The sequence below is a fragment of the Neofelis nebulosa genome, chromosome 17 (assembly GCF_028018385.1).
Source record: "Neofelis nebulosa isolate mNeoNeb1 chromosome 17, mNeoNeb1.pri, whole genome shotgun sequence".
Lineage (NCBI taxonomy): Eukaryota > Metazoa > Chordata > Mammalia > Carnivora > Felidae > Neofelis > Neofelis nebulosa.
In genome coordinates, this window is record NC_080798.1 from 61,453,421 (window position 1) to 61,465,641 (window position 12,221).

General features: G+C 57.5%; 2 protein-coding genes across 2 annotated transcripts; one reads left to right on the forward strand and one right to left on the reverse strand.

Annotated features, from left to right (window-relative positions):
• Window positions 1–10: 10 nt before the first annotated feature.
• SLC22A31 (solute carrier family 22 member 31) lies at window positions 11–4,636 on the reverse strand. The gene is made up of 9 exons (XM_058707541.1): window positions 4,259–4,636; window positions 2,651–2,754; window positions 2,377–2,531; window positions 1,954–2,122; window positions 1,603–1,748; window positions 1,409–1,517; window positions 1,055–1,269; window positions 655–766; window positions 11–343 (listed from the first exon to the last, which is right to left on the reverse strand). The coding sequence occupies exons 1-9, from the start codon at window positions 4,634–4,636 to the stop codon at window positions 64–66; spliced, it is 1,668 nt and encodes a 555-aa protein (XP_058563524.1). The 3' UTR covers window positions 11–63.
• A 6,435-nt stretch (window positions 4,637–11,071) lies between these two features.
• LOC131499217 (14-3-3 protein zeta/delta-like) lies at window positions 11,072–11,847 on the forward strand (the record flags this gene model as incomplete). Its single annotated transcript, XM_058707050.1, is given in 2 exon segments — window positions 11,072–11,474; window positions 11,477–11,847. Coding segments are annotated over 2 exon segments (774 nt in total), but the record flags the coding sequence as incomplete, so codon positions are not given.
• Window positions 11,848–12,221: the final 374 nt, after the last annotated feature.

The window sequence follows — 12,221 nt, forward strand, 5'->3', positions numbered from 1 at the left end:
TTCCACGGATGCCTTTATCCTCCACGCGTGGCGGGGATGGCGGGGAGCCAGGGCGCCGGCGAGTCAGCCCTCCCGCTCCGTCCGGGACCCCGCCCGGTGGGAGGGTGGGGGCGGTCGGCGGCGGGCCCGGGACGCGCGCAGGCAGTCGGCGTCCCGCAGCGACGCGGGCAGACGGCGGCCTCGGCTCTCGGGCAGCAGCAGGACGCACAGCAGGGCGAGCACCGCGAAGGAGGCGAAGACCACGTGGTGGAGGAAGAAGCCGCCCCGGCCGTGCACGTCGGCCAGGGGCGCTGCGGCCTGGCCCAAGAAGCCGGCCCCCAGCACGAGGCCTAGCCCGGCCCCCCTGCGGGAGAGCGCGCGGTGGGGGGCGGCCCGGGGGCAAAGCGGGGGTGGGGGGGGGGCGGGGAAAAAACTCAAAAGTCTTTGTGGAAAAGCTTCCCCCTGGCCTGGAACAAGTTTCCTTCTTTTCATCAGAAAGTCCAAAACCGCTCCCCCCCCCCCCCCCCCGCAGTTCTGTCCTCGCTGCTCCCCAAGCCCCCGGCCCCCTTCCTCCACTCCCTTCTGTGACCAGCGGCCCCCGTGTGTCCCCCAAGAGGTGGTGTGAACCCCGGGCGCGACGGGGAGGGCAGGGTGTGGCTGGCAGCCCAAGCTCACCTGATCACCGTGGGGAACACCTCCGCGGCGAAGAGGCTGCTGAGGGCAGACACGGCGTGGGAGGCCAGGAGGCCCAGCACGGACAGGGACAGCATGGGCCAACCTGGCAGGTCTGGGGGCAGGAGGAGGCAGTTCCCACGCTGCCCGCAGGGCCTGGCGTCCCCAGCCTTTCCCCGTCTGGGATCATAGGATCCTTTTGGCCTTCTGACTCTCTGGGCCTCAGTTTCTCTGGGTACACGGTGGGAAGACAGATGGGGCAAAAACCAGAACTTCATCCCAATGCCCCGTATCCTGTGCTACCTTCTCGTGGCCCCAGGAGGGGGCTGATCCCGCTCCCCCACATCGGTCAGACCCTCTGCCAAACACGAGGACTCGGTAGTCTGCAGGGCCCCACACTCACACTGGGTCCCGGCAAGGAGCAGCAGGGATGCCAGCCCCAGGACCAGGGTGCCCAGCAACAGGACCGGGCGTCGCCCCCAGCGGTCCCCCGTCAGCAGCAGGAGCACAGCGGCCGCCGCCTCCAGGCCGGCGGTCAGGAAGTAGGGCCAATAGAAAGTGGGCTCGCTCGGGGCCAGGTTGCGGAGGAAGCCGGCTCTGATGCCCCCGCAGATCAGCCTGGGAGAGAGGGAGAACGCAGCTATGGCCCAGCCAGGGCGGGGGACTCCAGCGACCAAAGACCCACCCACCGGGGGGGGGGGGGGGTGGGGTGGAAGGCGCAGACCCCATTAGCCCACCCGTGCCCTCCCCTCCTCACGAACTGAAGCCCAGGATGAGTCCGTTTCTCCAGACGACGCGGGTGTGCCGGAGCTCCAGGACGGAGTGGTACTGGGGCCGGGGGCTCTGTGCACCCAGCATGTCCAGCTCTGTGGCTCCGGGGACACGAGGGGGCACATGTGAGAGACGACCCTTCTCTGGCACCCGTCTCCCATCTCCCGGCTGGTGCATCACCTGGAACCAGGGAGCTCTCCTCCTCTGAGCCGTCCTCTGGGTCCACGCCCCCAGGTTCTGCAAAGTGCCCCAGGATCTTCCGGGCCCGGGCGGGCTGTCCCGTGGCCAGCAGCCAGCAGGGAGACTCAGGGAACAGGGCCGGCGACCTGCAGGGGTGGGGTGAGAATGCCCACAGGTCCTCTCCGCAAGGAGGGCAGAGGCTCACGACGCCTCTCTGGATCCAGGGGGACAAGGCATGCCGCGGCGGCTTTCTGGATCCCTGTGCCACACCCACACGCCCGGCGCTGCACAAAGGTGGAGAGAAGTGACACACGGGGCCGCCACGCTGTCACTGAACCGTGACACGCTTACCCCCAGAAGAGCAGCAGAAGGCCCGTCGCCAGGGCGCTGAGCCCCTGCAGGAGGCGCCAGTCCTGTGCCAGAAGCGCCAGGCCAGGCAGCAGCAGCGTGCCCAGCACGGAGAAGAGGCCGGCTCCCACGGAGAACACCAGGCGACGAGGGGGGTCACACAGCTCCAGGCCTGAGCAGATGCAGATGGCCTGAGGACCTCTCCAGGGCTGCGGGGACCGGTCACTAACCTACAGCTCCAGCACCTGGACCTTCCCACCAGGGACAGACCTCATAGAACAAAGAGTGCCCCTCCCCCCTCCACAAGAAGGGCCCTCAGCGGGAGTGCCAGAGAGGCCTCCCCCGCCACCTGACTTTGCCCTGCAGCAGAGTGGGAGGCCTGGCCTGAGGGGGTGCTCCCCAGGGCCCCTACCCCGTGGTACTCACGAGCCACGTAGAGGGCAAGGGAAAACCCTGCCAAGGCCCCCCCGTGAAGCAGCCTCAAGGTCAGCAGGGCGGGAAAGCTGGCCGCCAGGGCCTCACTGGCCCCCAGGCCTGTGGCCAGCACCAGGGAGGCCACGAACACAGCCCGACGTCCAAACCTGGGGGGCAGCCAGGGAAACGTGGGTGCGGGTCAGGACAGCTAGGGCATCCGGCAGGAGGACCCTGAGGGCCCGGAAGGGGGGGCTGCTGGGAGAGAAGCGAAGGGGCAGCGCCTCACCGGTCACAGCCCGCACCCAGGAAGACACAGCCCAGCAGCCAGCCCAGGAGGTGGCTCATCTGCTCCAGGGGCACCTTCCAGCCATCCTCACACACCAGGTTCCACTATGGGGACACCAATCACCTGTTGGCTGGCCGGGCCACCCTTCCCATTGCGAGTTCCCAGAAGGCCAGGCTGCAAGGGGCGCTAGATGGCCTGCTCCAGTTCCTCTCTGGAGATAAGGGGAAACTGAGGCACACAGAGGGTGGAGGACCCGCTCAAGGTCACACGGCATGATCTCCTGACTCTGGTAGTCTTCCCGCAGAATCTGAACAATTCCTGGTCTGAGTCCCCAGAGGGCAATGACAGGGGTCCCCAGGACACCTACCTGGAACCCCAAGTCTGTTTTTTCTCTGGATGGGGACCCACTCCTCTTTCTGCAGCCACTGGTCTCCCACCAGGGGACCCTTGACAGAGCTGAGCCTCCTGCTGGCTGCTGTGCCAAGGCCTCCAGGGCATCGCCCTCACCTCCCCCGACACTGCTCACTTCAAAAGTGATTTCGGGAACTGTGACTCAGGCCTGCGCTCACCTGCTTTTCCCGGACATGGCCCTTGACCTCAGTTTCGCACTTCCCCACCTCTCCTTCCAGGTTTCTGCGCCTCCTCCCCAAACTTAACGTACTGTTAACGTTAAGTACGATCATACTACATCACAGTTTTTCTCTTAAAAACCAAACGTTTGTGAAAGCTAACGGGGTGCTGATCGATCAGTACCCCCACAGAAGGGCAGGGGTGCCGTGGGGCAGAATGGACGGAAGACAGCAGCCCAGCCGGTTTCGGGGCCTCAGGCAAAGACGTGGCAACCCTGTCCCTGTTCCCACACTGGAGCTGATCCTCCCAGGGACAGAGGTAGGGATGCGGGGCAGAGGCTGCCAGGAGGGAGGCAGAGCTGGGCGGGTCCCAAGCCCCAGGGAGGAAGGAGCGGAAGAGGGGCCTGGGAGGGTCCAGCTGCCTCCTCCCCTTCTCTTCGCAACCCACCCCCGAGTCGCCCCCACCCTCCCCCCTCCAGCTTGTTTGCACCTCAGGCGAAACGTCTGCTTTTCGCCAACGTATCTCCACGTGCCTACCTTGATTCAAAGCCTCCTGTCTTGGGAACCCGCTTTCGACACCTACATGGCCCAAAGCCACAGCTTGCTCAAAACGCTGGTGGCACTTGAGTGCCACCTACTGCGGACCACCTGGCGCCGATCTGCTCAGACCTTCGGCTGAACGCCTCCTCCCCCAGGCTGCCCGCCCGCAATGGCCGTCCTCGGGCGGCAGGCTCCGCCGTTGGGCCCGGCGCCCCCGCAACCTGGGCATCTGCTGCGTCACCTGACGACCGACCAAGAGCCCAGCCTGACAAGCCCCAGCCGACCACGGGCAGAGGGCAAGGGAGAGGAGCAAGGGGGGACCGAGGGAGGTGGGGACGGAGGGAGGTGAGGACGGAGGAAGGCAGACAGAAAAGGGGGGACGAGAGGCGTTAGAGCGAGAGCAAACAGGAGGAGGCAGAGAAGGCTGAGGCGGAGACCCGGACCGTCGGGCGCGCGTGCTCCCGCGTCCGGTCCTCCGCCGATCTGATCGGGAGCGTACCTGGGTCACCGGGCTGCGCAGCAGGCCGGCGGCGGGCAGCGCGTAGTGCCAGCCGCGCGTGCACGGCCGCGTGCCGTTGGGGCGGGCGTGGGGCTCGGGCTCAGGGTAGCGCAGGAGCAGGCAGGGGCTCGGGGCGCGCGCGGGTCCCAGGCGCGGCACGCTGGCGTCGAGCAACGCGGGCCCGCGCAGAGCGCGCAGCGCGGGGGGCAGCAGCTCGGGGTCCGGCCGGCAGTGGTGCGCCGGCGGCGTGGTGAGCAGCGGCTCCGAGCCCAGCGCCAGCCCCAGCGCCACGCACGGCAGCCACGAGGCGGCGGCCAGCAGGCGCCGGGCCCGGCCGAAGCCGCCCGCCGCGCGCAGCACCCGCGTCTCCGACTCCATCTGCGCCTCTGCGCTCGGGCGGGCGGGCGGGGCCGGCGCGGGAGCCGAGCCACCGAGGGCCGGACCCTGGGGCCAGGCCGGCAGGGGCGTGGCCTGGAGAGCGGGCTAGAGGAGAGCCGGGGTGCCCTCGCCCCTGCCGCGGGGGCTGCGAAGGCCTGGGGGTGGGACGTGGTCGGAGGACGCGGTCAGCTAGGCGTCCGGGCGCGGGCACGTGGACCTGGGGCGTGAACACGGGGCGGGGACGTGGTCTGAGGTATCCTCGTGCAGGGGCGTGGTCGGGGGTGGGGTCGTTGGTGTCCTCCCCAGGGCGTCCTCGTGCGGGCTGTACACGTGCGGGGCGTACACGTGTGGGGCGTGGTCGGAAGGGCGTCCTCCCGCGGGGGCGTGGCTCGAAGGCTTGGTAGGGTAGGCGGGGCAGGGTGGGGGGTGCGGGGGAGCGTCCTCCTGCAGGAGCGTGGTCAAGGGCGTCGATGGCCGGGCGTCTGCGTTCAGGGGCGTGATCGGCCACGTCCACGTGCGTGGAAGTAGTCGGGAGGCGTGACCGGAGGGGGTGATATCGCGCAGGGGCGTGGTAGGGGCGTGGTCAGGGCGTGGCCGGCGGGGCGTCTTCGCTCAGGGGCGTGGGGGGGTGGTCTGGCGGGCAGGTGTCCTCGTGCGAGGGCGCGGCCGGGGCGGGGCTGGCCGTCCGGGCCACTCAGGTGCAAGCCCCAGGTGAGGGGCGGGGTTGCGGTGATCCTGGGTGCTGCGGGTCAGGCAAGGCCCCGCTGGGAGTTGGAGGGTCATGGCGGGTTTGTGCAGCAAGAGCCTGAGTCGGGGCGCGCGCGGGCATTTAGGAGTTTCGCTGGCATCGTGCGTGGGCGCGCCTGGGAACCCCGCCCCGTCGCCCTGGCGGAGTCTTCCTCCCCACAACCGAGGTAAGTCGCGTTTGCCTTCAGCGTTTTTGCTCTGGAGAGAAGTACAGTAGGTCCTACAGATTACACCTGAGTTTCCGAACTAGTTTCTCTGACTCTGAGCTGGGACTCTGGACCTGACTTGTGTGTTGTAATGGCAAGTGTTTGCACATCAGAATGTCCTGGCTTAAAAACGTTCTTCCTGGGGCGCCTGGGTGGCGCAGTCGGTTGAGCGTCCGACTTCAGCCAGGTCACGATCTCGCGGTCCGTGAGTTTGAGCCCCGCGTCAGGCTCTGGGCTGATGGCTCGGAGCCTGGAGCCTGTTTCCGACTCTGTGTCTCCCTCTCTCTCTGCCCCTCCCCCGTTCATGCTCTGTCTCTCTCTGTCCCAAAAATAAATTTAAAAAAAAAAAAAAAAAAAAAAAAAGTTCTTCCTGTGGGGGCATCTGGGTGGTTGGGACAGGTCATGATCCCAGGGTCATGGGATCAAGCCTGTCTTCCGGCTCCACACTGGGCATGGAGCCTGCTTGGGGTTCTCTCCTTTTGCCCCTCCCCCTGCTTGCGCTCCTCTTTCTCGGTTAAAAAAAAAAAAATGTTCCTACTGAGCTGAAGTTCACGTAATATAAAGCTATGTGTTGGGGGGGGGGGTACCATTCTTTGTTGAGTTTAAAAAATTTTTTTTGATGTTTATTTCTTTTTGAGAGAGAGAGCACACACAGGGGAGGGGGCAGAGAGGGAGGGAGACACAGAATCTGAAGCAGGCTCCAGGCTCTGAGCTGTCAGTACAGGGCCCGATGTGGGGCTCGAACCCACAGACCCCAAGCTTCACGACCTGAGCGGAAGTTTGACAATTAACAGACAGAGCCATGCAGGCGCCCCTCTGTTGAGTTCTAAAATATTTCCCTAGTGGACCCATTGCATCCCCATCAAGCAGTGGCCCTCCCTGGCGCTGTGCGCCCCGCCCTGCACCAGACGGCTCCGCCCCTGAGGGGGGGCTCCTCTCCTGTGCTCCAGGCGGCCCCGCCCCTACCACCCCTACGCTTGGTGGCCCCTCCCCTACGCGGGGCCCCGCCCTACACCGTGCGGCCTCGCCCCCACCTTGTGCGCCCCGCCCTGCACTGTGTGGCCTCGGCCCCGCGCCGGTGTCCGCGCCCCCAGCGCTGTGCTCCCCTCCCGGCAATGTGAAGCCCCGTCCCTGAACCTGGCGGCCCCACCCCTGCGCTGCGCTGTGAGGTCCCGCCCCCGCGTCCCGAGGCCCCACCCCCGCGCTGTACGCCCCGCCCTGCACTCTGGGGCCCCGCCCCGCGCTGTGCGGTCGGGCCCCTGTACCCGACGCTCCGCCCTGCGCTTTGGGGCCGTCGGGGTTCCCTGCTTCTGCTCGGAGTCACGGATTCAGGACTCGCCTGCTCGCGGCCTGTGTGTCAGGACTTTCGTCCTCTGTGTGGCCAACATCATTCACCTAGCTGTGGCGCCGCTTGTTTGTGGTGCATCTGCTGGTGGCCCTTCAGGCTGTTTCCCGTTTCTGCCCGTCATGATCCACGCTGTGAACCTTTGTATACACGTCGTCGAGTCCCTGATTTCAGTTCTTTCGGGGACTGACCCAGGAGCGGGATTGCTGGATCGTGTGCTGAGGCCGTGTGTCACTTTGAGGAGCCACCAAACCTTTCTTGCACAGCAGCTGCCCGGTTCACGTTCGCACCACTAACATGGGAGCTCCGGAGTGCCCACATTCTTGTCAACACTGTCCTTGTCTGTCTGGGTTTAAAGACCCATGACAGAGCACTCCCCTACCCCTGCTAGTGGATGTGACGCAGCTCACTGCGGTTTCGATTTGCGGTTCCCTGGCGGCTGGTGATGTGGGACATCCTTTCCTAGGCTTATCGGCCACATACATGTCTTTGGAGAAATGATTGTTCGGACTGTTTGCGTGTTTTTTGTTTAGGTTGCTTGCCTTTTTGTTCAGTTTTAAGTATTCCTTACATATTCTGGATACTGGGCCTTATCAGATACATAGTTTGCAAATATTTCCTCTCATCCTGCAGGTTGTCTGTTCCCTTTCTCATATTGTCCTTTGATGCAAAAATATTTTAATGTTGGCGAGGTTCAATTTACTTTTTCCTTTATGGTCATCCTTTTGGTGTCATGTAAGAAACTTACTAAATTCAAGATTATGAATATTTGCACCTGTGGTTTTTTTTCCTAAGCATTTTACAATTTCAGTGCTTTGATTTAGGGCTTTCATCCGGTTTGAGTTACTTTTTGCATGTGGTGTTAGATAAGAGTTCATCTAAATTGCTCTGCATGTGGACAGATTGCCCAGCACCGTTTGTGGAAAGACTTGTTCTTTCCCCCACTGAACTGCGTCCGGTGTGGCCAGCTGTGTGGTCAACGTCTGGACTTTTCCGTTTTAGTCTCTTAGTCTGTTTGTCCTCATGCCTTACCACACTGTCTTGATAACTGTAGCTTTGTAGTATGTGAAGTGTGAGCCCTCCAACTCTGTTCCTCTTTTTCAGTATATTTTTTAAGATTTTATTTTGAAGTAACCTCTGCACCCAATGTGGGGCTTGAACCCACAATCCCAAGGTCAAGAGTCGCACACTCCACTGACTGAGCCGGCCGACGGGCACCCCCGAGATTGTTTTGACTATTTGGAATCACTGGCAGTTTCATATGAATTTTAGGATCACTTTTTCTAGTTCTGCCGAAAAGACCGTTGGGATATTGGTAGGGATCGCATGGAATCTGTATGACACTTTGGAGATACTTGGAAATAGTACCATCTTAGCAGTATAAAGTCCCCCAATCCTTGAACACAACATGTCTTTCGTTCTGTTGACATCATCTTTAATTTCTTTCAGAAATATGGGGCGCCTGGGTGGCTCAGTCCATTAAGCTTCTCACTTCAGCTCAGGTCACGATCTCACGATCCGTGAGTTCGAGCCCCGCGTCGGGCTCTGGGCTGATGGCTCAGAGCCTGGAGCCTGCTTCCGATTCTGTGTCTCCCTCTCTGTCTGCCCCTCCCCTGTTCATGCTCTGTCTCTCTCTGTCTCAAAAATAAATAAACGTTAAAAAAAAAATTAAAAAAAAAAAAGAAATGTTTTGTGGTTTTGGGTATACAAGTCTAATACTTCCTTGATTGAATTTATTCCTGAAGTATTTTATTCTTGTATTTAAGATTTTTTTAAGTTTATTTAAGCAATCTGGACACCCAGCCCGGGGCTTGAACTCATGACCCCAAGCTCAAGATCCGCAGGCTCCATCGACTGGGCCAGCCAGGCACCCCTAGTTTATTCTGTTTAATACTATTGTATGCGAAATTGCAAGTTTCCTTTTCAGATTGTTCATTGCTAATGTGTAAAAATACAAGTGATTTTTAGGATACTGACCTTGTATGTTTGCAACTTTGCTGAATTCGTTTATAAGTGCTGATGTTATGTTTGTGGATTTTTAAAAGGGTTTTTACATACAAGATGCCATCTGCAATTAGAGATACTTTTATTTCTTTTTCTGCCTAATGGCTCTAGCTAGGACTTCTAGTGTAGTGTTGAATAGAAGTGGAAATGGACATCCTTGTGCCTGATCTTAGAGGGAGAGCTTTCTGTCTTTCACCACTGATTCTGACACTAGGTTTGGGTTTTCCAAAGTTCCCTTTGTCATTTTGAGATCTATTCTTTCCATTCCTAGTTTAGGTGTTTTTATCATGAAATGAGATGATGTTGAAATTTTCTCTTCCTTCTATTAGTGTGGTGTATTACATTGATTAATTTTTGTATGTTGAATCATCTTTGTATTCCTGGGATAAATCGTATGTCATCATGTGTCTAATAATTTTAATATGCTGCTGGATTATATTTGCTAGTGTTTTCTTGAGGATATTTGCATCTATATTCGTAAGATACTGGTTTATACTTTTCTTCTTGTGGTATTTTTGGCTTTATTATCAGGGTTATGTTGGAATTATAGAATGAGTTAAGGGGTGTTCCCTACTATTGTCTGGGAGAGTTTGGGATGGATTGGTGTTAATCTTTAATATTTGGTAGAATTTACCCACAAAGCCATCTGGTCCAGGGCTTTCCTTTCTCAGGATGGTGTTGATTATCGACTCAATCTTAGTATAGGGTATGTCTAGATTTTCTATTTATTCTTGGTTTCAGTAACCTCTGCATTTCTAGGAATTTGTCCACGTCACAGGATTTCTATTATGCTCACATTTAATCGTTCAGTATTCTCTCATCCTCTTTTATTTCCGTAAAATCCAGTTGTTTTCTTGTTCACTTCTGATTTTAGTAATTTGCGTCTTGTTTTTTCTTAGCCCGTATAAAGAATTGTCCATTTTGGGGGCGCCTGGGTGGCTCAGTCAGTTAAGTGTCCCACCCTTGATTTCAGCTGGGGTCATGATCTCACAGTTCATGAGTTCGGGCCCTGCGTCGGGCTCTACACTGACAGCATGGAGCCTGCTTGGGACGGTCTCCTCTCTGCCCCTCCTCCGTATGCACACGTGTGCGCTCTCTCTCTCTCTCAAAATAAATAAACTTAAGAAAAAAAAAAGAAATGCCCATTTGGTTGATCTTTCCAAAGAACCAGCTTTTGTTGATTCTGTTTCCATTGTCGTTTCATTTGTCTCTCCTGTTAACCTTAAAAATAAAACTGCCAATTATTTTACCAGCAAAAATGTCTTTATTCTGGGATGGCAGAGAATGGTACTCCGAGACCGGCAAGCCAGATCAAAGCCTTATAGCAGAAGGCAGGAGAGAGGGTGGGGCTGTTGTAAACTAAAAGTCCATTGGAGTAAACTGGAAGCTGGAGGTATAGAGGCTTCGCATTGGCTGGGCTGTGGCCGTCTCCCATTGGCTGGGCTGTGGCCGTCTCCCATTGGCTGGGCTGTGGCCGTCTCCCATTGGCTGGGCTCTGGCCGTCTCCCATTGGCTGGGCTATGGCTGTCTCCCATTGGCTGGGCTCTAGCCGTCTCCCATTGGCTCTGGGGCAGGAGGAAGCCTTCCTTTCCCCTGCTGGGGTAGTGAAGTGGTAGCCGCAAGCGGGATGCTTGCCTTCTGTTGGGTCTGCATTTGAAAGCAGTGCTGGGTGTGAGGCGCCCCCTGCCGGCCGACTCCACTGTAGACAAAGTTTCCTTTTATTCCCACACTCACATCTATTGGCTTTGGGTTTAGTTTGCTCTTTTCTTGTTCCTTAAAGTGTAAAGTTAGGTTATCGATTTGTCTTTTGTGAAGCAGGCACTTATAGCTACAGAGTCCCCCCACACTGCATTTGCTGTATCCTGTAACCTCTTTCTACAGTCTTCAAGTATTTTAAAAATTTCTCTTGTGATTTATTTTTTTTTGTCTCCTTGGTTATTTAAGAGTGTGCTCCTTAACACCCACGTGTTTGGAATTTTCCACTTTGCTTCCTGTTCCTGATTTCTAGCTGCATTCCATTGTGGTCAGAGAAGGTTGGTATTATTTCAGTCTTTTTAAACTTAGGGGGTTTTGGAGGAAGAGTGAGCCTGGGAAGGTGGCGGGGGATCCGAGGGGAAGGCGAGCGTTTGATGTCATCGTGCGTGTGGTGCCCCTACTGCAGGGGCTGGTGATTGGAGGAAACCCCTTGTCTGCGGAGCGGCTGTACCCGGTGAGCAGCGAGATCCAGGGACAGAGTCTCAGCCTCGCCGCTGCCGCCCAGAGACTGCTGAGCCCCCGTCGGTCCGTCCGCCGCCACCCACTCCAGACACAGAACATCCAGTCAGGGATAAAAATGAGCTGGTGCAGAAGGCCAAGCTGGCCGAGCAGGCTGAGCGATATGGTGACACGGCAGCCTGCATGAAGTCTGTAACTGAGCAAGGAGCTGAATTATCCAATGAGGAGAGGAATCGTCTCTCAGTTGCTTATAAAAATGTTGTAGGAGCCCATAGGTCATCTTGGTGGGTCGTCTCAAGTATTGAGCAAAAGACGGAAGGTGCTGAGAAAAAACACAGATGGCTCGAGAATACAGAGAGAAAATTGAGACCGAGCCAAGAGATATCTGCAATGATGTACTGTCTCTTTTGGAAAAGTTTTTGATCCCCAGTGCTTCACAAGCAGAGAGCAAAGTCTTCTATTTGAAAATGAAAGGAGACTACTGTCGTTACTTGGCTGAGGTTGCTGCTGGTGATGACAAGAAAGGGATGATGGATCAGTCACAACAAGCATGCGAAGAAGCTTTTGAGACCAGCAAAGAGGAAATGCAGCCGACACAGCCTATCAGATTGGGTCTGGCCCTTAACTTCCCTGTGTTCTATTCTGAGATTCTGAACTCCCTGGAGAAAGCCTGCTCTCTTGCAAAGACAGTTTAAAAAAAAAAAAAATTTAACGTTTATTTATTTTTCAGACAGAGAGAGACACAGCATGAATGGGGGAGGGGCAGAGAGAGAAGGAGACACAGAATCGGAAGCAGGCTCCAGGCTCTGAGCTGTCAGCACAGAGCCCGACGCGGGGCTCGAACTCACCGACCGTGAGATCATGACCTGAGCCGAAGTCGGACGCTTAACCGACAAAGCCACCCAGGCGCCCCGCAGAGACGGTTTTTGATGAAGCCATTGATGAACTCGATACATTAAGTGAAGAGTCCTACAAAGACAGCACGCTAATAATGCAATTACTAAGAGACAACTTGACATCGTGGACATCGAATACCCAAGGAGACGAAGCTGAAGCAGGAGAAGGAGGG